Source organism: Pagrus pagrus (genome assembly GCF_965226575.1).
Source record: "Pagrus pagrus genome assembly, chromosome: 13".
Classification (NCBI taxonomy): Eukaryota; Metazoa; Chordata; class Actinopteri; order Spariformes; family Sparidae; genus Pagrus; species Pagrus pagrus.
Window position 1 is genome coordinate 30,176,964 of NC_140197.1, and position 27,906 is coordinate 30,204,869.

Consider the following 27,906-nt stretch of genomic DNA (forward strand, 5'->3'; position numbering starts at 1 on the left):
ACTATTTGCATCTGCTTTTACACCGTTTATTAAAACTCTACATCGCTCTCCAAGACTGTTTAGATTGTGATTCAGGTAGGACATTCAGTATTAAACAACATGTATTTTATCAAATTACAACACCAGACCATAAATGTGTAGTCTTCAGGACCCCCGAGTGTCTAGGGCCCAAAAGTTAGTTACAATATTGATAGAAAACCACCATTTTAGTGTCCCAGCCTTACAGTACTCAGGACACAATGATTCTTATCAGAACCAGAACCAAACTGAGGTTTGGCAAATTAAGCCTCTTCTGGCCCTATATTGTACAACCTGATTATTAGTCAACACATTTTGGCATTTTTGTAGATCACCATGATGGAGCCATTTTATTTACCGTTGGGTGGTTTAAATTACGGTATAACAATGCAATCTATTGTATAATCTCATTAAAGGTTTTTATTAAACGTTAATCTGCAAAGTCACAAGTAATTAAAGAGGTCAGGTAAATGTAATGTAGTGAAAAGAACATTTCATCTTTGTTAAATCCAGTGGATTAGAGGAATAAACGTTGTCCCACAGGGCCACTCAGGCCTCAGTTTTCTGTCTGGTGAACCAAAATTTCAGCATCATTCTCAATATTTCCAAACTTCAACACATAATTCAAAGGAGACATATTAAAGCTGCAACAGTCAGTGAAACTGAACAGAACCTTAATACAAACTAACAGGAAATACAGACACACTGACATCCAAAGATTTTTTAATTTGTAGTTCTTTCGAGTCATATTGCACCACAACACAAAGCAACAACCATCTGTATCTGATTTTAGTGTGCATGATGCAAACCGGAGACCAGGAGAACGGCGATGTAGAGGAGTGAAGGAAACTACAGTGAAGGTCGTTTCTGGTGCAGGGCTTTAATCTATGCAAACTGATGATGGAGGCACACACACATTTGTTCATTGGCCCTCCTGTCGCCCTTTGTCATAGCACCTCCTCTCTCCCCCTCTCCCTCTCCACCACCTTGTGCTGGAAGCCCCTGCTGTGCCCCCTGCGGTGCCCCCCTCCTCTGCTGTACAGGTTATTGGGCCCTCCCCTGCTTCTTGAACCCCGCCCATCCCAGTGGTAGTGTGCAGGACCAGGTGCCCCGGTGTGGTGGACAGGTCGGTGAGGACCCCTTCTTCTTCCATGGTGGACACGGCCGCCTGCAGAGTCTGCAGCACCTTCTGGGCATTCAGTTTCTGAGGCCGCCTGGCACACCGGCTGATCGTCTGGAGACACCGTGGTGTCCTGTTGCTCTGCGCAGACGTCCCTGCCTGTCTGAGACTCACACACTTCTGCATTAACTTGCATCTGATGGCCACGGTTACCCTGAGCTTTGGCTTTGATTGGTCCTTCAGTGCAGTCTGAGGACAGAGACAGTTTGTCCAGATGCTCTGTGATGGGGGCGGCTCTCCTGTGTTGTGGTCTGGATCGGCCTCCTCTCCTCTGCCCTCTCACCTGGTTCTGACGCCTCTGGCCCTGCCCGCCTCTGCAGTGAGTCAGTCCAGGAGCAAACCGGTCCGCTCTGACACCGGGTTCATCAGAGGAAACGTTAGAGACTGAGGGAAGCGGGGGACCAGAGGAGACATCCACATCCAGGTTTCCATTTTCAGCAACAGATGGAGCCTGTGGGAGGTGACATGCATCACTGTAAATGTTCAACATTATATAGAAGCTAACGATGTCTCAGGACGCTCTGTGCTGGAAATCCATCCTCTGATCTGATTCACAGTTTGACAGCAAAGAACAGATTTCCCAAAATAACTGAGTTTGCCTTCATGTCAAGCAGCTTGAAGTCTTTATGGTTAAACTGCAGCTCAATGCAAAGCAACAGAATATTTTGTGGACAAACAGGATTTGTTTTTTTCTGTTTACTCTGATGGTCAAGATGTTTGTTTCACACAGAACTCAGGAAAGGCCCCTCTTTGATTTCAACTATATGCAGTCACTTATTATTTGCAGCAACAATACTGCTCAAAACTTTGGTCTCAGAGATCTTCTGGCCGTGAGTGTCGGCCCTCGATGCTCGTCAGCTGTCCTCAGACATCTTTGGCACTTTGACCACTACAAGCTGAGTCCCATAACATTCAAAAGAAGGCAGTCATCTCCAAAACTCTGCAAGTCACACCAAAACAATCTAGATGGATAAAAAGCACTACAGGTAAGAGGAAAAGGGTGTAGGTTTGATTTAATTGAATTTTTTCTCTCTACACTTGTTTTTCTACCTAAGAAGTGACCAAGAATATTTCATATCTTTTGGCAATTTCATATAATTTTTCCTGTAACAAATCTTAGAAAGTAACTAAAATGTCCAGGTTGTATCGGATAGATATTGAATAAGAAAGATAAGAAACTAATACATGACCCCGGAGTCACGAATGTTAACGCTCCAGACTGAATCTGTGTCAGGTTACAAGAAAGAAACATAAATGACCTAAACTTTAGTTGGACCGACGCTCTGTGACATCTTCACTTACTCACACAGACATCAGTACGGCCTGCAGCTTTCCTAAACGCGGCCGTGTAGCGTCTGATTCGTTTCTTACCTCGTTGATGTGGATGAGGAAACGGTTTGACTCTGCCTCCGGGTCGATGATCCCACCTTTAGACCTCTGTCTTTCCAAAAGCTTCTGCAGTTCACACCACTTCTGCTGAAAACTTGAACCGATCGCCGCTTCGTCCAGCTGAGTGACGAACACAAACCATTTAATTTCTTAATTCTTCCAGTGAAAACATCTAAACTTGAACTGGTTTTACCTCGGGCAGCTGCGGTGCGGGGGAGGACAGAAGCTGATCGACATCGTACGTTAGAGGCTCTCTGCACACCGGACACACCACAGTCAGCTCCTGTGAGAGGAGTCAGTCATTAAACAGCTGATAAAGAAAGACGTCAGACAACTTCTGCGAGCAGAACTCTTCGGACCTGATAGTCTGTCCAGTCTCTGGTCTTGTCCTCCTCCAACTCCTTCTCCCTCTGACGGAGCTCGCTCTCAGAGTGGCTGGCGTAGCGGCCGAGGCAGTGGCAGTGGAAGTAGTGATAGCAGCTGGTCTTAGTGAACGTCTCTCCCTCCTGAAGACCAACAGAAAACACAGACGCAGCAGAACAAGCTGTAAACACACATCGATATAACAACATCCTATAAACAGTGATCGTCAGCTTTCAGAGAGCCTGACATCAGCTGACGATAAGAGGAGTAAAAAAAGCTGATGAGAAAAATAACTTGGGGGTCTGATGTTGAAGTGCGTACCTTGAAGCCATAGAGGCAGATGACACAGTTTCCATGGGGAATATTGCTCTCAGTCAGGATTTCTTTAGCTTTCTGGAGGAGGAAAAACAGTTAGAAATCTTTGATCTAAATGTATTAATCCAATAGATAATAGATATCACAGAAACCACTGACTCTTAAATATCATACTGAAAGAAAACAGTGCATAAAGTGACCTCGATGAGCTGGTACAACACCGGTGAGCCCAGACAGGACTGAGCCTCCAGCTGAAGACACTTTAAGACACTAAGAGAAACACAAGATTATAGGATTACACAATTAATATACAAACATAAAAATGAAGGTAGTTACTAAGTGAGTCTCATCAGTCCACAGCTTCAGTCGGTTACCTGCTGAGCTTGTCATCAGAGAGACCCCGAGGGTTATGAATGGAGATGGCTGGAGAAGACGAGGGATACTGAGCAGACAAAACAGCAGAGAGTCAAACGTTACTCAGGTTCAAGTCTGATGATGAACATTACTGTTATCATTGTGAACGAAAAGATCAAAACCAACAGTGAATGTGTCTCAGCACCCAGACTGAGATACTGCAGGAGGAGATAACGGACAGATTACCTGCTGATCGAGGGTCAAAGTCAGGGTGAGTCGGACAAACTGGGAGACGGAGTCCTCGGCCGTGGACGGGTACAGGACCAGGCTCACCTCCCAGCCCCTGAGGACGCGACACGTAAAGTCATGTGTAATCAGATATCAACAAAACAGCATCACAAAGCCCGACAGCTGCTCTGTGCCGACACTCTGTGCCAAACTCCATTTAAAAATATGTCGATTTAACGTCCATATGCTCACGTGCAGAAGACAGAAAAGGTTTTAAGATCTTTAATAAATTGGAAAGATTTGTCCAAATTATCTGAATGAAATATAACGATCACCTGCTGATCAATTTCAAAAGTTACACTATTTCACAATAAAATGACCTTATGAGTTGTCTATGATGAATTGTCTAAAGTCTCTTCCTGATTATATCCACTGTCACAGTGAGGGATGATCTAATAACGACCTGTATGAGATAACAAAGCCTTTGTTTGTGTCAGTTTTGGTCTCATGGATTATTTTATTTAATCTGACAGCTGGTAGTTTCAGTGGAGAAGCGGAGCAGAGCGGCAGAGCTCCTGAGATGCTGTTACACCAACTCCTGTGACCTGATTCGAATTTTCTGCCGTTCTGCCACTGCTAATGTTTTATGAATCATTTCTGTCATTTTTCAAGGTGAAAATGTCAAACATCGTCTGGTTTCAGCTTCTTAAGTGTGAAGATTTTCTGCTTTTCTTGTAAATGAAGAGTTTTTGGGTTTTAGACTGTCGGTTGGACAAAAGACGTCACTTTGGATTCTGGGAAATTAAACAAAACGATTAACTGATGAATCGTGAAACTAATCGTTTGCTGCAGTCCCATTTCAAAATACTGTATATTTTATTAGTGTAATTTAATACTTTAGTTTCAGTCGTTTATTTGTCGACACATCTGAATTCTTATCTCGTGTTTTGTGAATATTTTTAGTCACCAAAAATAATGCCACACATTTCATTTGGCTTTTATTGCACATCCATGCTCCTAATATCTGTAACTCATTGTGAGTAGCGTACTTCATCTGTATGGCAGCTTGTGAATTCTCCTTATGATCAATAAAGTCTCAATCTTGATGATCGATAATAACACAGCCTAATTTATGTATTGATTATATTTTGCAGTATTAATCTGAATCTGCACATTAATTGAATGCGGCGGATTATAAGGTGCAATATTTCCCTCTGAATTGCAGTAGAGTATTAAAGATTAGCACAAAATATAAAGTACTAGTAGCTCAAAATTGTACTTCAGTATAATACTTGAGTACACTGGCTGTGGTTACTCTGAGGGCTGATGAGGCTGTCAGGGTTAGATAAACGTCTTTAAAGGTCCAAACGCTGGTTTAATGTCTTTATTACAGACCTGTCTCAGCTGTGTCTCCTCGCATCGGTCCTGCAGTCAAACACTGAATAATCAGAAGTCTGAGTCAAAGCTAATGAAGCAAAGTGATGTCATGATACTTTGAGCTAACTGTTGTCTCACCCGTCCTCCGTCCTGTCCACCAGCAGCTCGTCCAGATAGATCGACTGCAGCACCTCGATTTCAGACAGCACACTGCGGACAACAACACATGTTACAACACACACATCTGCTTTAACGTGCTATTATCTAACCGGGTAACACACACCGAGCTAACGTTAGCGTGTTAGCTCCCTCCCTGTGTGGCTAATTAACGCTAGCTGCTACATTTCATCAGATTCTACCCGGAACACCGTGACGATCGCTAAATTAATAAGCGGTACACCAGATAATCTGGCTGTCATGAGATGTGTTGGAGGTTTCGGGAGGAAATTTGGAAAAGCTGTCAACAAACTCACTCGCACTCCGCTGCCATGATGATGTTTCTGTCCGCCGCCGTCAGCTGCTGAACTCATGCAGGCACGGTGCTTTCAAAACAAAAGCGTCAGGGAGAGAAGTGTCGCTAGCTCGATTCAACACGCTGAAAATCAACAATTGAACCTTGTTACGTCTAATTACCCCTATTCCTGTAATCAAATGATGTATCAATGTTGTATACCCATTTATAATTGTTATATTTTAAGACCGTTTATATCACTCTTTTATTTTGAATGCCACTAGCGGAAGTGAATGCATGCTATTATGTTGACTTGACGGTTATCGTTAGTTAAGAATCATGAGTGTTCATCGCCCTCTGGTGGCCACAGAGCGTTACTGCGCCTCTGCTTTAAAAGCGTTTTTAAATGGATGTTTTAACTTTATGAATTTTGAAAAATGGCCTTAATCCGCATTTTTTTTTTTCTTAAATTCATTTAATTAATTAAATTAAATTAAATTAAATTAATTTTAACTTTCACTTAGCTTTATTGAAAAACATTCAAATATACACACATGTACTCCACATGATGATGCAGATTAAAAAGGATATAAAATTAGATTTTAAAAAAAAATTAATATGGTAACACTTTTTTAAATTAAATAAAATAATTATGAAGATTAAATAAATAAATAAAACATAAAACAGCTTGATGGCTTTTTTAAAAACTTTTTTCTGATTATAGAATTTATCAATTTAGATTTGTTCTTATAATTGCTTTAGTGGTGAATGAAACCGAACAACAAATTTAATTTTGGGTGAAAAACAAGACAAATTCTAGATATAAATTGTCACTAGACTGATCTGTGAATATCTGTGAATTATAATTTAGGAGTTTGCACTGCCACCCTGTGGCCACACTTTGTAACTACATTTACTGTAAACGTTTTATTTTGTATCGTAACCGGAAGCACCACGACACTTAATTACTGACAGTGCTCACTGTGATACGATCAGGAGCGTTCACTGCCCTCTGGTGGACAAAAAGCGTAACTACAGTTACTGGAAAGGTTTTATTCTGAAGGGTATAACCGGACGTGATTATATACTGAATATATCTAGCTTGCCGCTTGTGCAACTGTAGTTACTCAACGTGGCCACCAGAGGGCAGGTGTACATAACATTACTATATACATAGTAGTTACCATGTCTGCGTCACAGTGCTAATAATGGTAATTAAATTATATGAAACTGCATCAAAACAAGTCGTTATTAACACGATTACTACAAATATTGATTCTGCCATTGTTGTTCGTGTTGTTAACTGAAGAGGGCAGTGTGGCGCGTCCTTGCTTACAGTTTGCCGGAAACTCATTGGTAGAAGAAGACGAAGAAGAAGAAGTAAACCCGCGATACCAAAGCAGAGACCATGTAACGATATTTCAAAATTCACAACAGAACAGTTTTACTTTTAAAAAGATATTTTTGTTTTTAGACTTTAACAAAACACATGAAAGAAAAAGCGCACGCGTGCATAGACGTGCGCGACGTTACAACCCGACAAAACAACCCGAAGTTTAAATGTTTTACTCACCTTAGCTAGTTCGTCGTTCGTGAAGAAAGTCTCAAAAAATGGAGGAAATTGTGATGGAATCGGAATCAGCCGAAACTTCTGGATCCGCAACACAACAAGGGGTTTCTGCCGCCTGGGAGACGGTCACCGCAGCGCTGGTAAGGAGGCTTCATCACTGGACTCAAGCAGCGACATGATACACAAGCCAGTATGGAGTGAACCGTGGCCGCTGAATTCCGTTCAAATATTACAAGATTTAATGTTTTCCTGTTTTTAGCAGTGGCTCACACCCGGTGGGAGATGACTTTAGATGATTTACTAATTAGTCTTGGTATTCTGTTCAATTCGGCATACATGAAACTCTTTATTTGCCTTTCTTTGGTTTCCTGATTCTCTTTTGGCATCTATGTCTGTGCTACATTTTGCTAGCTAGCTGTTTGCCTGCAGATCTCCTCACAGCCCAAAGAAAGCTGCTTACTAGTCATGTAAATTATGATACTTTAAGAAGTTGTTACCAGTCTCCTCCTCCTCCTCCTCCTCCCAGGACAGTTTACTCTGATTCACAGTTAAAATCAACCCCTCTGAGGTGTCCAGTGAATGAAATGTCTTTGGCCTGGTGTCTTCAAATTATTCATTTTAGATCAGATATACTGACACCATTAATAAAAAAAAACAAAAACACAAGCCTTACATCAGTTTGTGAAAGTACATGTGTGTCTGCTCCATGTTTCAGACGTCTCCTGGCCCCTCGGTGACGGAGCAGAACCTCTCGGACTCGTTGGCCCTGCTGTGCAGTCAGGGTCTGGGCCGGCTGCTGGGCGGCTGGCTCCTGGAGATGTTACAGATGCGTCTGTCCTCCTCGGTGGTTCCTGAGTTCTGGTCCGGACTCAAACAGCCAGAAAACGAGCTGGAGGAGAGAGGCAGGGCCTGGGTTCTCCTCACCGCCTTTCGGACTCTGTTAGGCCGACTGGAACCTTTCCTGTGTAAGTAGAAATATAATGAGTTCAGCACTTTGGTTATATCAGCAACAATATTCAAACATGGACCTCTTCCTCCTCACAGGTGGTTTGGAGAGGCTGGGGTCGTGGCAGGACGAGGGCAGAGGGAGTCTCTGTGGTCCGGGGCCCCGAGGCCTCCAGGAGCGGGCCTTCACCATCATCAGGGCACTCCTCCTCTTCTCCCCATCCCCTGTCCTCCAGGAGCGAGTGCTGGAGTTCTACAGCAGGACCTTCTCCGTCTATATGAACCAGGAGGGGGAGGCTGAGGACGGGGCTGAGGTTCCTGACGGCCCCGAGGGAGGAGTCTGTCGGGGCTGCGGGGTCCCGACGCAACAGTGCTGGTGTCAGGAGGCCCTGGAGCAACTGCAGGAGCTCAGCCACATACTGTGAGTGGACTCAGGAACAAATAATACACTGCTGACTTTCCAAATCACACAGCTTTTAGTAATACATAAAGTTTTCTTCTAATCAGTACTTCATCAAAACAGCAGACAGACACAGTTAGAGATTGACTGGTGAAGACAGTAAAACATCTTTTAATTTCAGCTGAACAAGCTTCAAAATGAAAATGACCACCAGCTTCCATGAAATCAAAACAGACTGCATTAAAGTACAGATTAAAAACCGTAAGACAAGAAGAAGACGGGCTTAAAACCTTCATCAACATCAACTTCATTAACATCACAGCCAAATTAACTAAAATCAGGTTAAACAATGCTGTAAACAATAGAAGTGCGATTTAAGAACTGATGTGATGGACAATTTCATCATATGCAATAAAGAGAAAATGGCTGATTCTCCGCACTGAAACGTTTAAAAATATTTAAAAACAAAACGCTAGAAAAGCACGACCTGCTGCAGGAGAGGAACGCACGCCAGGTGGACTGTATCAATCGGATTTACAAAATACGACAGTGCATGTCATGAATTTGTTTTGTGCTTCAAGTGAGGATTTATTTTAAATGTTATTCGTGTGTGTGTAGATCCAAACTCCAGCTGCTGGAGTGGGTCAGCTCCGAGGCCGTCACCTCCATCCTCCACAAGCTCATCGAGCAGCGGATGGAGCAGCACTGCAGGGGAGAGTACGAGCGCTCTTTCCTGCTGGAGTTCCAGGAGGTAAAACATCCGTCTGTCCTGATCAGAGCGGCTGAAGGTCTGGATGAGTCCATCATCAGCTTCATTTTAAATGTTTTCTGTGTGAGCAGTGGCTGGAGCTGGTGCTGGGCTGGCTCAGCAAAGTGTTTGCAAGCGAAGCGGACAGAGACGTAGCTGCTCCCGGCGTTCCCAGCGTTCCCAGTGTTCCCAGCATCCAGGCCGGCCAGCCTGCCAGCTCCGTCCTGAAGCAGTGGAGGTGCCACATGCACCAGTTCTTCTGCAGGATCTACGTCAACATGAGGATCGAGGAGCTCTTCAGTATCATCAGAGGTGAGACACAAAACAGTTTGTGTTTATTTCATTTTTTGCATAATCAGAATTTAACTGCAGTTGTTTCACTATGCTAGCAGTTTCCCTTTGCTTCCAGTTTTTGTGCTAAGCTAGGCTAAATACATCCTGGAGTTATCTCCGTACTGGACGTGGAGAGATGAGTCTGGGCTGGTGACTGTTGCATCAGCAGTTGCGTTGGAAGCAGAAATGTTTGGATAACATTAACATGCATGTGTTTCCTGACTTTTCTTGTTTTCATTTCCATGTTTCAGATTTCCCAGAATCCAAAGCGGCCATTGAAGATCTTAAGTTTTGTCTGGAAAGAACCAATCAGAGACAGCAGCTCCTCACTTCACTCAAATCTGCTTTCGAGAGCCGACTGCTGCACCCAGGTCAGTCGGCCGCATACGGAGACATATTTCCGTTTTTTGTTTGGTATAACACAGCTAGTTTAAATTGAGTTTAAAGGAACAGTTCACCCAAAAATAACTGACTTTCCATCAGCATGGGGGGAGGAGATAATGACTGAATTTTCATTTTTGGGTGAACTGTGACTTTAAATGATCCGGTCTTTGTTGCACTCAGGAGTTCACACGTCGGACATCCTCACGGTTTACATCTCGGCCATCAAGGCCCTCAGAGAGCTGGACCCGTCCATGGTCATCCTGCAGGTCGCCTGCCAACCGATCCGCAAGTACCTCAGGTGAGTCAGTTTATACTCACACATTATTTTTAATACAGTTTAATGTTTGTAGTTTGGCATCAATTGGTATCAAACTTTATTTATCCACAGCAACGAGTCAAACAAGAAGAGTCGATAAAAACAAACTAATGTCGTGAGGAAGCTTCTACTTTAAAATCACTGTAGCAGTTGAGTTCAGGTAAAGCGTCTGTGGTGTGTTTAAGGACTCGGGAGGACACTGTGAGGCAGATCGTAGCCGGTCTGACTGGAGACGCAGAGGGCTGCACAGACTTGGCCTCCGAGCTGTCCAGAGGAGACCCGGTGACGCTGGAGATGCAGGACAGTGACGAAGAAGGCAACGACCCAGAAGACTGGACCCCAGACCCGACGGACGCCGTCCCCGGTCAGTAAACACAGGAAGGGTTGTTTCTACTCCCTGTTGGATTTTAGTGGTTCAATTTTAGTCTAATATTTTCTTTTTTTAGATAAAATGGGCTCCAAACGTCGTTCGTCGGACATCATCAGCCTGCTGGTCAGCATCTACGGCAGCAAAGACATCTTCATCGATGAGTACAGAGCCGTGCTGGCTGACAGACTGCTGCACCAACTCAACTACAACACTGCCAGGTACAACTAACACTCTGACCGAAGGTTCGCTGGTTCTGGTTGTTTTGACAAAGGTTGTGTCCAAAGTGTCCTCGTCTGTTGTTCCTCATGCACTTCTGTCCGTCTCTTGTGTGTTTGCAGGGAAATTCGTAACGTGGAGCTGCTGAAGCTCCGGTTCGGAGAGTCTCACATGCATTACTGCGAGGTCATGCTGAAGGTAGACACTGTTTGAGTCACTGTAGTTCCTGTTGTCTTCACCACAATGATCATCTCTGAATCATCCACTGATCTTATCACATGAGGTGACTGTCTTGACATGATTTCTTCTTTGCAGGTGGGGACAGTTTTATACATGTTTGAGTTTCTGGATGACATGTTTATAATTCATAATGTGGTTTAATAACTGAATCAGAAAGGGATAAAAATAAACCTTTCAATAAAAATAAGTGACTTAATAGAAGATGCTGATAGCAGCAGCTAGATTAATTATCAATAATCAGAATAATCGTTACGCCCTCTCTGTCTGTCAGGACATGGCCGACTCGCGGAGGATCAACAGTAACATCCGTGAGGAGGAGTCGAGGCTGAGCGAGGAGGAGCAGCCGCCGCTGTCCCTGTCCTCCATCATCCTGTCCTCGGAGTTCTGGCCTCCGCTGAAGGAGGAGAAGCTGGAGCTGCCTCCGCTCGTCCTGCAGGCCATGGAGGCCTACACACACCGCTACGAGAAACTCAAGGTGGAGTTCACCTGCTGCTGTACACAGACTCACTGGGCGTCTCTCACCATTCAGAAAATATCACTTTTTAACTATTTCTCTTTCTTTTGTTTTGCTGATGAAACTTCCTGCAACTAATTAATCCATCAACATGCATCATCTTTATAAAGGCTCAGAGGCTCTTTTGAAAACATTTGCTGTTGGTGCATTCAAGGACAGTACGAAAGCTGACGGTTCAGAGTTGGCTTCTTAAGACGCAACTGTTAGAACATTGTTTTCAGTCTTAATGTTTGTTAATTGCACTTCCTCATGGTTAGATATTCAAACGACCACTCGCAACTATCGATTATTTTCATTACTGATTAATCTGTCAGTTATTTTCTTGATTGATCGATTAGTCGTTTCGTCTACAAAATGTCAGAAAATGATGATCAGTGTTTCCCAAAGCCCAAGATGATGTTCTCAAATGTCTTGTTTTGTCCACAACACAAAAATATACAGTTACGTCTCTAAAAGCCAGATCCTGATGTCGGACTTGCTCTCACAGTCATTTTTCTTCCTCATTGTTTTAGACGCCCGCCGCAGAAATGCAACATGCAGCTGCAGTTGTGTAAAGTTGTCTGTGTAAATGTACCTTTGTGTGTGAACAGATGCTAACGGCAGTTTGTCTCGTGTGCTTCAGGCCATGAGGACGCTGAGCTGGAAGCCTCACCTGGGCTCAGTCACTCTGGATTTGGAGCTGGAGGACCGCACCCTCACCAACCTCACCGTCTCCCCGATCCACGCTGCCATCATCCTGCACTTCCAGGAAAAAAGTACGACCTCGTGGTTCAAACTGATTTCATGTCTTAGCTTGTTTTCCTCTGTGTATTATGGGATTATAAAATAATTGTGAGATGTTGTAGCTTAACAGTTCTTGTTTTAACCTGTATCATCTAAGTGGGTATTTTTTATGCTCGTGGTTGTGCACAACAAGTGACGAGAATATTTGCTCCAAACTATGTTGAAATCCAAAGTACAGTGACTTTCAAACACTTCACTTCTTCCCTCACATTGTTCTATGATTTCACATTATTCAGTAAAACTACACAGATTAGCTGTTCACACAAAAATTTATCACTTATTAACACAGAAGTGCCTGAAAACCAAACAAACATGGACGTCTTGTGTCAGATAAAAGATCATTCAAGTTAATTAAACCCAATTTTATTTAATATGGTGCTGTATTTTAAAGCACAGCATTTTGAACCTTTGAACCAACTCTACAGTCACACAACCAGTTAGAGCTGCATGAGTCGTTATATTTTATCTGCACCACAACTTTGGTCAGTTTTGATCTGGCCAGATTTGTTCATGTTGTCAGCTACTCCTCCAGATTAAGTACAAGGTACTAGGTTTTTATGCACTTACAAACATTTCACTCCACCACCATGTGCATTGCTGCTAATAAATGAGGTCTTGAACATGTAAGTGGAGGTAAAATTAGCAGTGACCTGACTGTCTGTCGTCCATCAGGTTCTTGGACTCTGGAGGAGCTCAGCGTGAAGCTGGGCGCCCCGAAGGAGCTGGTGCACAGGAAGCTGGCTCTGTGGCAGCAGCACGGCGTGCTGAGGGAGGAGGCGGGAGGACGCTACTACGTGGTGGAGACGGGCTCGTCCAAGGAGAAGATGGAGAGAGGCGTGATGCTGATCGACAGTGACGAGGAGAGAGACTCCAACACCACCACCCAGTCTGAGCAGAGAGAGGAGAAGCTGCAGGTACGTGCACACACACACACACACTCAAAACACTCAACACAGTATTTAAGATGAGCAGTGACTGAAGAAGAATAATCTCAACCGGCATGCTCTGTCTCTGCAGCTGTTCTGGGCCTACATCCAGGCCATGCTGACAAACCTGGACAGCATGACGCTGGACCGCATCCACTCGATGCTGCGGATGTTCGTCGCCACGGGACCTGTGGTGACGGAGATGGACGTCAACGAGCTGGAAGCCTTCCTGCAGAGGAAGGTGAGGGAGCATCAGCTGATGGTGTCTGCAGGCGTCTACAGACTCCCCAAATCCAACTGACACGGACAAACTACTCTAGTATGATGCTGCATTCACATGCTGTGGGAAAATCCTGTTCTCCTCAGCTGTTGGGAAGAAGTTCTTCAGTTTCAGGGTGATCCAGCAGAATTTCCACCAGCGTGTCAAAATGGACTTTCCTTCTGTGTGAATGCAGCATAATTTATGAAGACCATTCCTCTGAAGGATTTGGATTTCAAAATAAAAGCACCACCACCCTAATGCCAGTGCACACAGTGATGATGCTGAAACTGGAAATTAAGTTGTTGTGAAGGTTGTTGGTGTCAAACACTGATGTATAAAACTGATGTATTATTATTATAAAAGCTCTTTAATGTCTCATGTGTGTTTGAGCTGAATCAACCAGGGACACATTTTTATTTGTCTCCTGTTTTACAGCACTAATCAGTGACTGCACATTTTCTAACCTTTATCTGCAGACTGAAACACTTCTCCCTAATTTCCCAGTTTTTTCATTGTTGCATCCTTTCATAATCTTTTACAACTTGCGATATGAATGGCTGAACAGTCACTTCCTGATTGTAACAGAAGTAACGAGGCCCTCCTGAGAGGTTAGGTCAGCACTATTAGTTTTAGTCTCTTTGGGTTCTGAGGCAGAAACCAAAGATGGGACAAAAGTCATTGTTTCGCAAGTCAACTAAGTAATTAAACCCTCTTCTGGTCTGTACAGCCAAACACATTTCCCTCCTAGTTGCACAACATGATTGGCTGCAGTCACATTGATTTTAAGTAAATGCAGTGTCAGGAAAACAGAGTCGATTGCTGCAGGGTGTTTTTGTAACATAATTACTTTGGAGAGAAAATCAAAAGTCCAAGTGAAGTCGTGAGTTACTGGTGTTTCAGTTGAAAATCTCTCTGAAAGATTTTGTTGAGTCTAAAGTCATCAGACTCACGACTCGAGTCCACACCACAGGCAGAAATTAGCGACAATGACAGTTGAAGTAACAGAAAAAGTTTTAAGCTCACTAAAGCGCTGGTTCTTCAACTGGTTCTGAAACACTGGTGTTATTTAGTGAAGCAACCCCCGTTTTTCAATTTCAGACGACCTGTCGGAGGATCTAAATGTGAAATCAAGGTAGGAGGTGTTTACTTAGTTTAGATGCAGCTTCAACTGCTTCTCGGTGCCTTTATTTTTTATTTTTTTGTAAACCTTTGAATTACATATTGATTACGGCTCCACTTAAAGCACTGGACTGTATGAGGAAATATTTAGAGATACAAACAATAACTCTGGATTTATTGCTTTATTTTGATTTTGACACGTTTGCTAGGCAACAGAGATTTACATAAAAAAAACAACAACATACTATTAAGGAACATTTTGGGCTTGTACACACATTGTAGTCTTGGATTACTGGCCTCATTAAACTGAAATAAGGCAGACAGACTTTAAACTGCACTCATCACACCTGTTAATGTGTCTGTTACAGTTTAGTAACGAATGCAACCAGTTCCCTTTCAGTAACATACTTTAACTGTATTAAGACGAAACAAATAAATGAGAACATCAGCACATAACAGTGAGTCACTCAGTTAAAAAGGTCCATTCCAGTGTTTTTGCATCATTCATCTAACCACCAGATTTCAAAGCAGATTGTTGTGTTTTTCATTTATGAATGCATTTTTTCCAATCTGACATGCAGCAGCTGTTTCCTTGCAGAGACTTTTCATCTTTGCATGATGTTTTGTGATGGATTGTCTCAAGCCAGATGTCATTAACGCTCAAAACTGGAGGTGGAATAACACATTTCAACAAGACTTTGCAGTGTTCGTCCCACGCCTCGCTTAAAAACTGGTGGAACAAAAACATATGGATGACTTTAGCCATCCTTACAGCCCAACAGAAGTTGGCATAAAAGAAACTGTGATGAGGTTCATCCTCTGAGGATGAAAAGGCTCAGCTGTTTAATGGCCCCTGTCCAATACATTTAAGATTTCTCGTGTTAAAGTGGAAAAATTAATTTGATGCAGTAAAAGGAAAGGCTCGAGGACGCTACAACTACACGGAGTGCATGAATAACACCAGGACTGGGCAATATACTGATATTACATCATTATGGTGATATGAGACTATATGGATATTAATGATTTGACTTAGGTTCCCGTGGCTTTAAAGGTTACACTCATTACAGCTTCTGTTTTACTTCTCTAATACTTGTCTTTACCCAATTAGTCATTATATCCACATTTACTGATAATTATTGATCAAAAATTTAGGTAAATATCAAAGTGTTTGGTAAAAAAACATCTCAACATTTGATTTAGTCGCCCAGTCTAAACATTTATGAAGTGCTTTTGAGAAGATTTCAAAATATCTACATCACATTTATGGTAATCTGTGACTGGACTGTTAGTCCAACAGAACACGACACCCGTGACACCACCTCGGCCTCTTGGAAAGGGTGGTCTTTCACTGTTTTCTGATGTTTTTACAGACAGAATGATTGAAGGAGAAAATACTCAGCAGGTTAATAGATTATGAAAAGAATTGTTAATTGCAGTTCAACAAACAAAACAATTTAGCCATTTTTAGAGCCTTAGAGATGGTAGCTGGGAGAAAGGGTCATGAATGAATTAAAATCAAAAGTTTATGTTCCAGTTTCACGGCCGCCTTCTCAACAGACGTCTGGTGTTTCAGTGGAAATATTAACTGTTGGCACTAATGTAAATATTAGGATTCAACCTCCTGGAAGCGTGAATCAACAGAAAACTGTATTTTAAAGCGGGCAGTTTGTGCAGAGATGTCTCGGAAGGATCATCGTCTCCATTTTTAGGCGCCACTGCCCACTGAGGAACAATCTGAAGCACCACAGCACGCTTTAAATGTGATCTGTAGTAAAAGGACTAAAAATTCAAAAACACCAGAATGATCCTTTAACCTCCAGGCTGTTATGTGCAGTCAGTGCTGACAGACTGTTAATCCCTCTGCCTGCGTTACATTCAGTAGAGCAGACTGACCTGTAGTTGTGTCGTAACTTGGCGCAGTAAATATTCAAACATTCATGTCTGACACAGAACACTGATGTCCTAAGGCACCGTTTTCCCAATCTTGTGTGAATGTTTGAGCGGTGTGCTGAGCGATGAGCGGCGCCATTGTCTGTCGGGTCTCAGCAGCACTTCTTCCCTCTCTTCCTGCGGTCTCGGTCTCGCTGGGCGTTGATGTTGACCGTGTCCTTCTCACGCTCTCGTTCCCGCTCGGCTCGGTTCTGGCTCTGCTTCTTGGCCCGGAGCACCATGTGTGTGAAGGCCATGAACATCTGAGGAACGCAACAAAACGGGTCAAGACTGAGCCTGCAGCGTTACTGGAAAATGTTACAGAGTTAAAACAATCAGTTGATTTATTGATTAGCTGATTTGACAATTAAAAAGGGTCGGGTATGACCCAACTAAAAAACATGACACTATACTGATGGAAAGACTCTTTCTATAGGACAAATATATATTTTGGACTTAAGTGGATGACATCTGTGGAAAAAGGACTGCAGTGGGGACACTGGGCATGAATTGGGTTCACGTATTAAATAATCATCATTTAATTTCCCCACATCGTGCCATTATTATCATGACTGTATTTATTATTTTACAGGCTCGTTCTGTAACAGAACTCCCTAAAAACTTGGTCTTTCGCCCGGATTTTCAATCATTTGTGTATTTAACCTCATCTTTGTGTAGGGAAGGTGTTATTCTGTCTTGCAAGACTGTTTGGGTTGTTTTATGAGAGGCTTTCTGCTGGAAAAAACTTTTGGAAAGGGAGAAAGGCTTTAGCAGATAAAGTATATAAATGCTCAATTAGACTCAGTGAATTTATTGTTTTTAAGTTTTTAAAAGAATATTCCCAATTTTCAGTCACAGCTTGGTTAGGTTTTGGCAAAATAAGTACTCGTTCAGTTTTGATTTCACACAGGACAGGAGCAGCCATCATCATCAACAATAAAAATAATCTTGAGGTTGCAAGTGACGCATCAAGCACACAACACTGACGCAGGACATGAGGTGCTGCTCCCGGGGCGAACAACGAAGTAAACGAAATGACAGATACGAGCTTGAGGGAATTTTGTATAAAATAATATAACTTACCTCTTCTACATTTATGTTCTCTTTGGCGCTGGTCTCGAACACCCGAACTCCCATCGACTCCCCAAAACGCACAGCATCCTGGGTATCCACCTGCTTCCTGGCAGGGTCGTCATTTTTGTTTCCCACTGAGAGAGTGAAAAAGATCATTTACTTTTGTTTCTACTCTTTCAGGGCGACTGCAGGCTGGTACCATTTCAACTTTTTATTATTTTTTATCACTCCGCATGAAAACAAGACTAAAACTAGTTTATCCCACTAATTAGTGTTTAGTGAAGCCACAGCATGTTTGAGCTAAAAACATCACAAACAGTCACATTAGGATTTCTTTCATCAAAACAAACAAGTTGAACTTTGTGATTTATTTTAGAGTCTCTCATTTTAGACTTACAGAACAGACAGGAAGCTTTATTCACTCAAGAACTTTAGTCTTATTTGTCGAGCTGCAACGATTAGTTGATTAATCAAAAAGCTGGTTGAAAGTTTTGATAATCAATTTGTCATTTTTAAAGCAAACATTTGCAGGTTCCAGCCTCTTAAATGTGAGGATTTGCTGCTTTTATTTGTCATTAATGAGTCTTTGAGTGTTTTATGAATTTGTGATGAGCTTTTTTTTTACCTTTTTTTTTTGTTTTTACATTTATAGTTAGATAGACAAAACAATTAATTGATTAATTGTAAAAAACATCATTAGTTGCTGCCCTACTGTTTGAAACTGAGACTGTCCAACCAATAAATGTGCCAGCCCGAACGTTAAACACACAGATCACATGATATTACCCAAAGTGTGTGAAGGAGCGATATCACAGCTTCTTCCTTCCTGCTGCTGTCGGACTGGACAACCAGCGCTGCTCCCAGCAGATCACACACATCAGAACCGACTGGCTGTAACACTAACGTATACCAGCTGTGCAGTATTGATCTTCCACTAAGTGTAATATCAAGTTCATTTCACTAGTAACCCAGTGACAATTGTACCGTAAAAAGACAGTATTTTGATGTAAAATGCATCTGGAGTTATTGTAAATGTACAAATTGACGGTAAATTTACATTAATATTACAGCAATGTAGTGTTTCCATGTTAATCCAACTATATTGCTTGTTGGCCTGTTAGTATGTTCACGTAGTAAAACTACCGTATTTTATTGCTAAATGACTGTATGATGCTGTACCTTAATTACAGTATTTTCTTGTAATGTACCATTTTTACATTTTTTACGGTTGCTTCAGAATGACGCTCACATTATTTATATTGATGATTATCTCTATTTTTCTGTCCCCTCGCTGCTGTGACAGAGCATATTTCCCTGTTTTCTGACTTATAAAGGATTATCTCTTATTACGACTCACAAACTCACATGAATGCAGCTGACTCACCCAGGATCTTGCAGACGTTGTCACAGTTCTGGGAGATCTCATTTAACCACCTCTTAACATTTACAAAGGACTCTGGATTCGTCACGTCATAAACAATAATGACACCGTGTGTGTTTCTGTAGTACCTGGAGAGAGACAGATGAAACACAATGAACTGAATACACAGACTATAATCAAAGTGACCATGAAAGCAGTTTTGGTCTGCAGGTTTTTACGTTGATGTGATGGTTCTGAATCTCTCCTGTCCCGCTGTGTCCCAGATCTGCAGCTTCACTCGCTCTCCGTCGATGTCCACTGTTCGGATCTTAAAGTCGACGCCGATGGTGGTGATGTAGCTGCCTACAGGAGACCAGAGGACCGTCAAAACATCTGAACGGCAGATAATCTTCACAAATCAGGCTGTATATTTGCGATCTGACCGTCATTTCTACCAGCAACATGAACAACCACCTGATCTCACGGATCAACCCCCGACGTCAAATAAGATTATCATCCAAACCATCTGTTGCATACGTTATTTACATTTTGCAGAGCGACGTGTTGTTTAAACTTTGACCTACATTCTAACGCTGGTTGAGCATGAACACAGTTTCTCTGTACAGTCCCGCTGGCTGGAGCTGCTACGATTAGTAGATTCATTCATAAATCGATCGAAAGGAAATTATTTGCCGACTATTTTGTTAATAAATGAATTGTTTTAGTCATTTTTAAAGCAACAATGTGAATAAAGAGTCTTTTCTGTTGGTTGGACAATAGAAACAATCTGAAGCCGTTACTTTGGGCTCTGGGAAATTGTGGTGAACATTTTTCAATGTTTTTCGACATTTGATTAATCAATTAATTGTAAAAATAACTTAACTGCAGCCCTTCGTTGAATTTCCATCTGTGTGGTGTGAAGGGACTTGTATATGTATGTATTTTCTTCCGGATGGGCACAGCCTTGTGGATGAAGCGGTTACATGTTTGACATTTAACTCTGTTTAACTGTTAGAGGAGGATTTCTGTAACTTTTTATTGTCCACCTTTTCCCCAAAATGTCTGTAAAATGTTGCCTCCTCCTCGAGCTCCTGACAGGTTAGGACAGATCTGCTCAACACAGAAGATAAGATGACTTTACCTGATAAAATGCTTCTAATTTTCTGTCTATGGACGACTTCCTACTCTTGGATGCTTGATGAACACAAGCCCTGGCATTGAGGCGTTTACTGACATCTGACCTGCTGCAAACTTTGTTAACTCACCAGAGAAGGAGTTGTCTGCAAAGCGGAGCAGAAGGCTGCTTTTCCCCACATCTGAGAGACAGAAACAGATCAGAGGGACAAGATTAGCAGGTAATTCACTTTGAGGAAATGAATGTGACCAATCAGGAAAAGACAAACCAGTTATGGCCGAGTTTATTCTCAGAGAGACAAGACCGTCCCATCCTGAGTGACAGCCTCCTTACATAAATACACGTCACACCAAAAGTGAAACAACGCAGGAAATGAGGGCAAAGGTCGAACTAGTACTGGAAATAAATGAAACTGAACTGTGTGATCAGAATAAAACTAAAATCTAAATAATGATGAAGTATTAATCATCTGAATCTGCACAGGAACTGACGTAGTGGAGAAGAATAAAGTAGCAGAAAATTGAAATACTCGAATTAAGTACAAGTACCTCAAAGTTGTACTTAATTGATTGTTATATTCCATCACTTGTTATTCTAAGTTTTCACAATAACTATTTAATTCTTTTTGCAGATATATATCAGTTCAAAATATCAGTCATCGATCTCCCTGATTACTAATAATCAAAGAGGTCTAAAACTGTCTCCTGGTGTAACTGAGTATAAACGGTATAAGGTAAAGTATAAAGGTACCTGACTATTAAAATCATATTGCAGGAAAATATCATGATTTTTCACAATATTGATCATTTGTTCTCATTAATCTGGACTGCCAGAAGTGACAACATCGTCTGACAAGTCAAAGCCTCTTTGAGTACACCAGTAAGTCACACATTAGCAAATGTAAATGGTTTGTTAAAACAAGACCAGGCACAGCCAGTTAAACCAGATCATAGACAAAGCTTGTGGAGATCAGAAAGTAAAACGAATAACCTTCAACTACCTGCACACTGATGAGAGAATTCCTCCTTCCATGAAACCAGGAGTTATGGTTATCTCTCTAATCTGCTTCGCTAAAAGGAACGGAAACTCTGATAACATCAGGAGGAATTCACCTTCTGTGTGAATAAATCCTCACAGTCGAGTCAAAAGTAAAACAAAGCTGCGTGCAGGAATGAGAAATGATAAAAAAGTTATTGGAGCGATTTCCAAATGTGTGACAACTGTAAATGTGTAGGGAAAAAAAGAACGAAGCATCCTGAAACCATCTCTTCTGCGTGAATGTTGGGCCTACCGAGCCTCCAGACTGCACATGGACAGTGGTGTCACCATGAAATCTAATCAATGCACAAAAATAATTTGCTGCAGAGAGGAAGGTGAGCTAAAATGACTCAGCATTTTCTGCAGGAGGTCTAGAGACAGATGTTTGTATGTCTCCAACCTGTCACAGAATCAGCTAATGCTACAACATCGGACTCGTGTAAGAACACGAGGAAAACAGCCATCGTCAAGAAGAATCTGAGCCAGGATTCAATAAGAATCTGTATCAGTGAGTGAGTCAGGAATGATTAAATCTGAAGTTTCCAACCTGAGACGGCTCACGTCCAGAGAAGACAGGGTGAGATCGTCTGATACCAAAGCTCAGAGGCTCTTAAAAGCATGGTTTCTTTTCTTTTCTCTGGTTTGAAACCAGCTTAAAAGGTTACATTTGTAAGAAATGGGCTGAATTCGAGGTGGCTGCAAAACTATATGGCTCATGATACTCTCTGCTGTAGCAACTAGCTGCCGTTAGCTTATAAGCTCAGACTGGGACTGAAAGCCTCCAAGATCAACGGAGGTCAGTTTGAGGACAGAGGATACAGAACAGAGGTGATTTACAGCAGCTCTGACGGCTAGACAAGAAGACACGGCAGGCGGGGACAGGAGAGGACAGGAGAGGCATGAAGCGGCAGCAGAAAGAGAGTCGGACATCAGCAGCAGGTGAAAACGGCGTGTAGAGCCGGATATATTTTCACATCTTACTCTGTGAACTGAGGATTTATTTAGACCAAACCAAAGGTGATTGTGGAGACAAACCAACACTGTTCAAACGATTTTGATTCAGTTTGTGTCCAGTTTGAATGAAGTGTGTTTTACGATGAGTTAGCGAGGAGATTAAGCTCGCCTTAGTTCAGGCAAAGAGAGAAACTGGAATTCAGACAGTGTTCAGATGTATTTTTCTGTTTAGCAAAGAAAGTAGGTGTCAAAGTATTTCCTTTCTTCACATTTTGTGAGTTTATTTTGTTTAATTATTAGACTAAGCAGGGAACTGGCTGTTCTTACATCTCCCAGCTGAAACTACGGGGCTCTCAGACTATCACCTCTTGAGCTACAAAGTGGTGTTAGGAGACAGGACGGGCTGGGGCTAGCTGGTTAGCATGCTAACTTCAGTAGACATCTCTGTAACACAGTACAGAGACATCTTTGACATAATGTAAACACTAGTTTCACACTCTGCTGATATTTTTTTTAATTTTGTACACGTTACAAATTGCCAGTTTCGTTCTGACAGTGAACTTCTCTTGTTTCTGCTTTCACTATTCTGCTTTCGTGTTTTGTATGTGTCGTGTAAGCATCTGGAATCTTTTCTCGTGGGATCAATAAAGTATCCGTCTATAAAAATCTGTGTTGCCTCTTTTGTTACTGGTTTCCTCAGAAGTGTCGGGAGCTGAAAAAAGACATTCAGTTTTGTGTTGTGAAAGCATGACGGAAAAGCTTTGACTTCAGCTCCTGCAGGTCACACATTGATGCAGGACTCCAGAAATGAACCTTAAATGAATGAAAGTGTACTAACTGGAGTCTCCAATGATGAGCAGCTTAAAGAGATGATTGTAGTCCTTCCCCGCCATCTTGATGACCTCTCACTGAATGTCCAAGTAAAATCAGTCTCATAGGAGGAGATGATATTCCCAGTCTCCCCAGTGTTTGTTTTTATTTCCACCTCCCGATGCTACGAGCTCAGAGTTGCACAAGAGTTTGTCCAGAAATCACAGGCGGTCCCACGCCAACACGAGGACATTTCCAGTTGAATTTCCGCACTTTTTAGTTTGGGTTTATGCTCGAGTTTCAGATCAAACGATCACATCACTTTCTTTGGTTTCAAAGTGAAACCACAGCAGGCAGCAGAAGGAGCTTTATGATTCATGCTTGACGGCTAAGCGTGATCGCATGGTTCCACCTTAGTTCCAGTTCAGCCCAGTGACACTCCTGCAGGGGATTTCCAACTCCAACGACTCAGATTCTTACATTCAGTCGTTGATTTTTAAATTCACAGTTGTGTCAGTGCAGCGTGGACACTCCCTCCTTTCTCCTTCCCACATCGAATGTAACGTCTTCACAGGGGTCTAAGCACCGACAGTCACACATCTAAAGCTCCAAAATTGAGGGATTTGGCATTTTGTGGTCGTTGCTCTGACAGCAAAATGGACGGTGGGCTGACAGCTTATTATAAATCCAGTTGTTGCCAGTTATTGCCCTGAAGTGATCCACCGCTCACTCATTAACTCCATCCCTTTCTAAGAAGAAGCGAGAAACTGAGGCCTTCCTCTTTCTCAGTAGCGGGTACATCTGCTGAGGTTCCTTTAAGCTGATCCCTTAGTTTCTCGTCAGTTCCTCTGGTGGCTGGGTGAAAAGTCAACTGTTCCCTGTTTCATTACATGAGGAGGGCTCTCTCGCTTCTTGCTTCTTTAGCCCAGGTTTAAAAGATGCTAAACAGAGAAAAAGGGGGGGGAATAATGAGAGGTTAGAAAGAAATCACATCAATCAGGCAAGTCACCATTTTGATTGTTAGTTAATTTAATTGCTGTGTGCAGTGTGTGCCCCTCCTTACCTCCCTCCCTGCTCCTCAAACAACAGCTGAGTCACTAAATATAACTTCCTCATCCTGCTTTATCCACCCCCATCCTATAACTTAGCAGAGTTAGCTAGGTAGCAGCAGCAACAGCTCCCTGAGAGTCGGTCTGTGGAGCTGTCACTGCCTTTCCCTCACTGCCACCAAGATAAACAGGGAAGTAAAGCAGTGGAGCTGGCTGGCTAACGTTGGCACAGTTTTCCACGAAAACAGGAAAGGTTGCCACTGCCTTTGAAAGTCATTAGTGAGACCTTGCTAATGCGAGCTAATCTAGCCCCAACAGTTTATCATTTGTGTGTCAAGACCAGAACACGAATCACCGCTTGAAAATCTCGAAATTGAATGTTTATTTGTGTACCAGCAAAGGTAAAACACCTTTAAGGACATAATTGTGAATCTTGTTAAGTCTTATTATTAGTCATCATTCATTCGGCTTTGTTTATGTCACCCAAAATGTACCTGCTTTAATAAAAAAATACAACAATTTCGAGTATTACTTTTTGCCGTTTGCTCAAGACTACAGCTGTGCGTTAAATGGAAGTCCTTCTTTGTGTTAGGATGTACAGACACATGCTGCGACACAAATCTGATTTTTTTTAAACGCAGTTTGGCGTAGAATTCCTGAGACGGCATCGTCAGTCGCTACAGGTCAACGGAAGGTCGACATTACATTGACGTCTACCTACATGTTGTGGAGAACCAGCTGCACTGAAACTAAACTTGATTAACCTAGTTGTAGTTGAGCTGTTATAGCCCGGTGGTTTGCTTGACACTGTCCAAAAACTCACCTTGCCCGACATGTTCTACGTTCAAGAGGACGATACGCCAAACTCCCCCCGAAAACGTCACATTTTTGGGGAAATCCGAGTTAATGACGCTACCCTTAGCCATGAAGTCACTTGTATGTATATGTAAATAACGATTTGCAACTGTTCTTTAATTCGGCACACAGATGTAGACGTGTCTGGACGCTGAACTGTAGTTTATTTCCATTGTCACCTGAAGTTTTGGCCGTACGTCGTTGGTGCTGTATGAACGGTACGAAACCGCGAATTAAATCAACGTTTCTTCAAGCTAAGCGCTGACGACTTCAACCGGAGAACCGGGGAGAACACAACGCTGAGACCATTTTAAATTCGTGTTTGATAAGAAGCGTCCTGTTGCTAAGAGGCGAGAAAACTTTAAAACTTCCAGATTTATTGACCCAGTCCGGAGTGACGGTCTGTGGGCCTGACCCTGGCCTGCCACCGACTCGCTCTCTACGCCAAGACGTCAGAAAAACTTCCCACTTCTTGGAGAAACTTTGACTCGGCCATTTTTAAAAACACTCACTGTGTTCGTTGTGGTGAACTTGGTGCTCCGTCGGTGGGTCATGATGACAGGTCCGCGCCCTGCAGACGTTGTTCTTGTCCCGGTGGAAGCCTCTGGATCACCGCTCCGGTCGGAATGTCTCCCCGCCGACCACACCTGACTGTGTGCAGCTGATGACCCACTCTCATCATCTGATGCTGCCTTCACGGCATGTGGGAAAAACCACGATAACCGCCGAGTGCCAAAATTCTCTATGACCAATATATTTAAAGAAGCGAACACAAAACATTTTGCATTTAGCACAATATATATCCAACAAATCTATCTCTAATGCACTTATCCTACCACTGTAAACATCCGATTGCTTTTTGGACACGGAGGGAAAATTACATATTAGGTGAAATTAATCATGAGATCAAAATTGAGTGTAAATTTGTCATTTTATATTTTGAGCATGATAAACATGACACTGAATTCATTGTAAATGTATTGATTTTATATGATAATTTCACATACACACACATAGTCACTAAAAAAGGTAAAAACTATACAGTAAGGAATAATGTGTTTTTTGTGTCTCATCAACTATATTTAATTTATATCAATTGTATTACTTTTACAAATCATTATTTGTTATTTAGTTAAGCTCATATTCTTGTTTCTCTGTGCCATAATGCAGAGTACATGCAGTGATAGCATGTAACTAAGTACATTTACTCAAGTACTGTAAATAAGTACAATTTTGAGGCACAAGTACTTGAGTATTTCCATTTTCTGCTACTTTATTCTTCCACTCCACTACATTTTGGATCCAATTATTGCCTTTCTACTCCACTACATGTATTAGATTATTACTTTAGTTACTAGTTACATTGCAGATTACAGGCTGTATCAGAGCCAAAGAACCAGCTGTCCATTTTTAAATTGATCTATTTTATTCGCAATGGAATAAGAAAAAACACACAAGTCAAGTCAATAATCGGTTGTATACATACATGTATAATTTACTTTGATACTTAAGTACATTTTTTGACCAGAAAATACTTTTGACACTTGGGTGCAGTTAATATCAGCTACTTTAAGACATTTACTCAAGAACTATTCACTTGGGTGACACAGTGAGCTGCGTACCAACTCAGTGCCTGCTACTAGATCTTTTATTTCTTTTAAACTCAACAGAAAACACAATAAGACACAACAATTGTTTATCAAGAAATTCTGAGTGTGCACCATTTTGATGGATTTTGTTTTGTTCCTGTTGTACTTGACAGTTATACCTCATCTCAGTCTTTAATGAAACACTATTGTCATCATCGTAAAACCAGGATAATTCAAAAAGGGCTGCAATGAAACTGTCAATGAAGACACACTAACACTGATGTCGCCATCCCAGTTTCAACATTGCAACAGCAGCCAAAACCAGTGTCCGGTTAGCACTGAGTCATCTTCCCGTCCACAGAGCTGTTTCACCATCACACAAACGGCCTGGACAAGTTGGAAAAATGTCAGAAATACATTAGAGGAGCTACATTAGAATGAATCCCAAGTAATCTATTCCTCTTTTTAAAGGATTTAAGGGATCTAAAATCTTCCCTACACATGACATTTCTTTAATGTTTGGTCGATGATTTCAAAGGTTTTCCCAGAGTTGGGAACAATCCGATCCGATATCATTATCGAGTGTCGATACTGATGTAATTCACTTATGGGATATTGGACTGACAGTGTGATCGATTGAATGTCAAGTTCCCATTTCACTCTTTGAGATTATTAGTCTCATGTAACTCTGCTATCAGTATCACATATCCAGATTTAGATGGGACCTAAAGAGATGATCTCTAGTTTATGCTGATTACCTCTAGATGTCCAAAAGTCTCTTTATTTTTCTTCTGCTCCCTTTTTAATTATGGAGACAGTATTTACACAAAGCTTTGTTGGAGCCAAAACTGCTTTTAACAGGATTTTCAGACAGCATCACTGTGTATCTGCCCGCTTCAACATTTAATGTTAGCTATATATTGTTTACACCCAGAAATATCACCTAAGAGCCCATGTGATATTCTACAATTTTGTTACTCAGTACTTTGTAAGCATTCATTTCCCAACAAAGAGGCAGTCTATACTCTATCTAGAGTCTATAGTCTATACAACTGGTGCTCTGATGATTTGTGGCAGCAGGTTGGTGTCTGTGTGGGTCGCGTCAAACTAAACTACAGTTCATTGTTGATATTAATGAAGGAACACGTCTCTCAGCACAACAGTGAGCCTCCAGAGAGGAATAACATGTATAAGGCTTTGATTAAACACACAATACTTGTTACTAGGATATATTCATTGCTGGTTTAGTCTGCATGTGATTTGCTGACAAGACTGAAAAAATATGAAATATCACCAAAACTTATCCTTT

At 41.9% G+C, this 27,906-nt stretch overlaps 3 protein-coding genes across 3 annotated transcripts; 1 reads left to right on the forward strand and 2 right to left on the reverse strand.

Annotated features, from left to right (window-relative positions):
* Positions 1-724: 724 nt before the first annotated feature.
* On the reverse strand, positions 725-5,790 carry rnf25 (ring finger protein 25). Its single transcript, XM_084372208.1, has 10 exons — positions 5,698-5,790; positions 5,363-5,434; positions 3,866-3,962; positions 3,640-3,707; positions 3,466-3,535; positions 3,272-3,343; positions 2,947-3,093; positions 2,781-2,870; positions 2,570-2,707; positions 725-1,649 (listed from the first exon to the last, which is right to left on the reverse strand). Exons 1-10 carry the CDS (start codon positions 5,712-5,714, stop codon positions 966-968), a joined length of 1,455 nt encoding a protein of 484 aa, XP_084228334.1. The 5' UTR covers positions 5,715-5,790; the 3' UTR covers positions 725-965.
* A 1,220-nt stretch (positions 5,791-7,010) lies between these two features.
* On the forward strand, positions 7,011-14,058 carry anapc2 (anaphase promoting complex subunit 2). Its single transcript, XM_084372070.1, has 14 exons — positions 7,011-7,385; positions 7,961-8,210; positions 8,290-8,611; positions 9,209-9,341; positions 9,431-9,650; positions 9,923-10,042; positions 10,236-10,353; positions 10,557-10,735; positions 10,818-10,959; positions 11,080-11,155; positions 11,469-11,672; positions 12,334-12,466; positions 13,167-13,408; positions 13,512-14,058. The coding sequence occupies exons 1-14, from the start codon at positions 7,287-7,289 to the stop codon at positions 13,719-13,721; spliced, it is 2,448 nt and encodes an 815-aa protein (XP_084228196.1). The 5' UTR covers positions 7,011-7,286; the 3' UTR covers positions 13,722-14,058.
* Positions 14,059-14,968: 910 nt separating this feature from the next.
* Positions 14,969-25,698, reverse strand: LOC311268421 (ras-related protein Rab-35). Its single transcript, XM_084372071.1, has 7 exons — positions 25,521-25,698; positions 23,133-24,045; positions 20,433-20,483; positions 19,407-19,530; positions 19,192-19,316; positions 17,817-17,941; positions 14,969-16,996 (listed from the first exon to the last, which is right to left on the reverse strand). Exons 2-7 carry the CDS (start codon positions 23,185-23,187, stop codon positions 16,847-16,849), a joined length of 630 nt encoding a protein of 209 aa, XP_084228197.1. The 5' UTR covers positions 23,188-24,045; positions 25,521-25,698; the 3' UTR covers positions 14,969-16,846.
* Between the last annotated feature and the right edge of the window lie 2,208 nt (positions 25,699-27,906).

Coding starts and splice junctions, on each gene's coding strand:
- rnf25 (XM_084372208.1), bottom strand. Junction 3,708..3,865: donor CTTTGACCCTCGATCAGCAG/GTAATCTGTCCG, acceptor TTGTCTGCTCAG/TATCCCTCGTCTTCTCCAGC. Junction 3,344..3,465: donor TGTTGTACCAGCTCATCGAG/GTCACTTTATGC, acceptor TTCCTCCTCCAG/AAAGCTAAAGAAATCCTGAC.
- anapc2 (XM_084372070.1), top strand. CDS start 7,287: ATGGAGGAAATTGTGATGGAATCGGAATCAGCCGAAACTTCTGGATCC. Junction 7,386..7,960: donor AGACGGTCACCGCAGCGCTG/GTAAGGAGGCTT, acceptor TCCATGTTTCAG/ACGTCTCCTGGCCCCTCGGT. Junction 10,960..11,079: donor CTCAACTACAACACTGCCAG/GTACAACTAACA, acceptor GTGTGTTTGCAG/GGAAATTCGTAACGTGGAGC.
- LOC311268421 (XM_084372071.1), bottom strand. CDS start 23,187: ATGGCGGGGAAGGACTACAATCATCTCTTTAAGCTGCTCATCATTGGA. Junction 20,484..23,132: donor GCTCATCATTGGAGACTCCA/GTTAGTACACTT, acceptor TCTGTCTCTCAG/ATGTGGGGAAAAGCAGCCTT. Junction 19,531..20,432: donor TGCAGACAACTCCTTCTCTG/GTGAGTTAACAA, acceptor GGTCTCCTGTAG/GCAGCTACATCACCACCATC.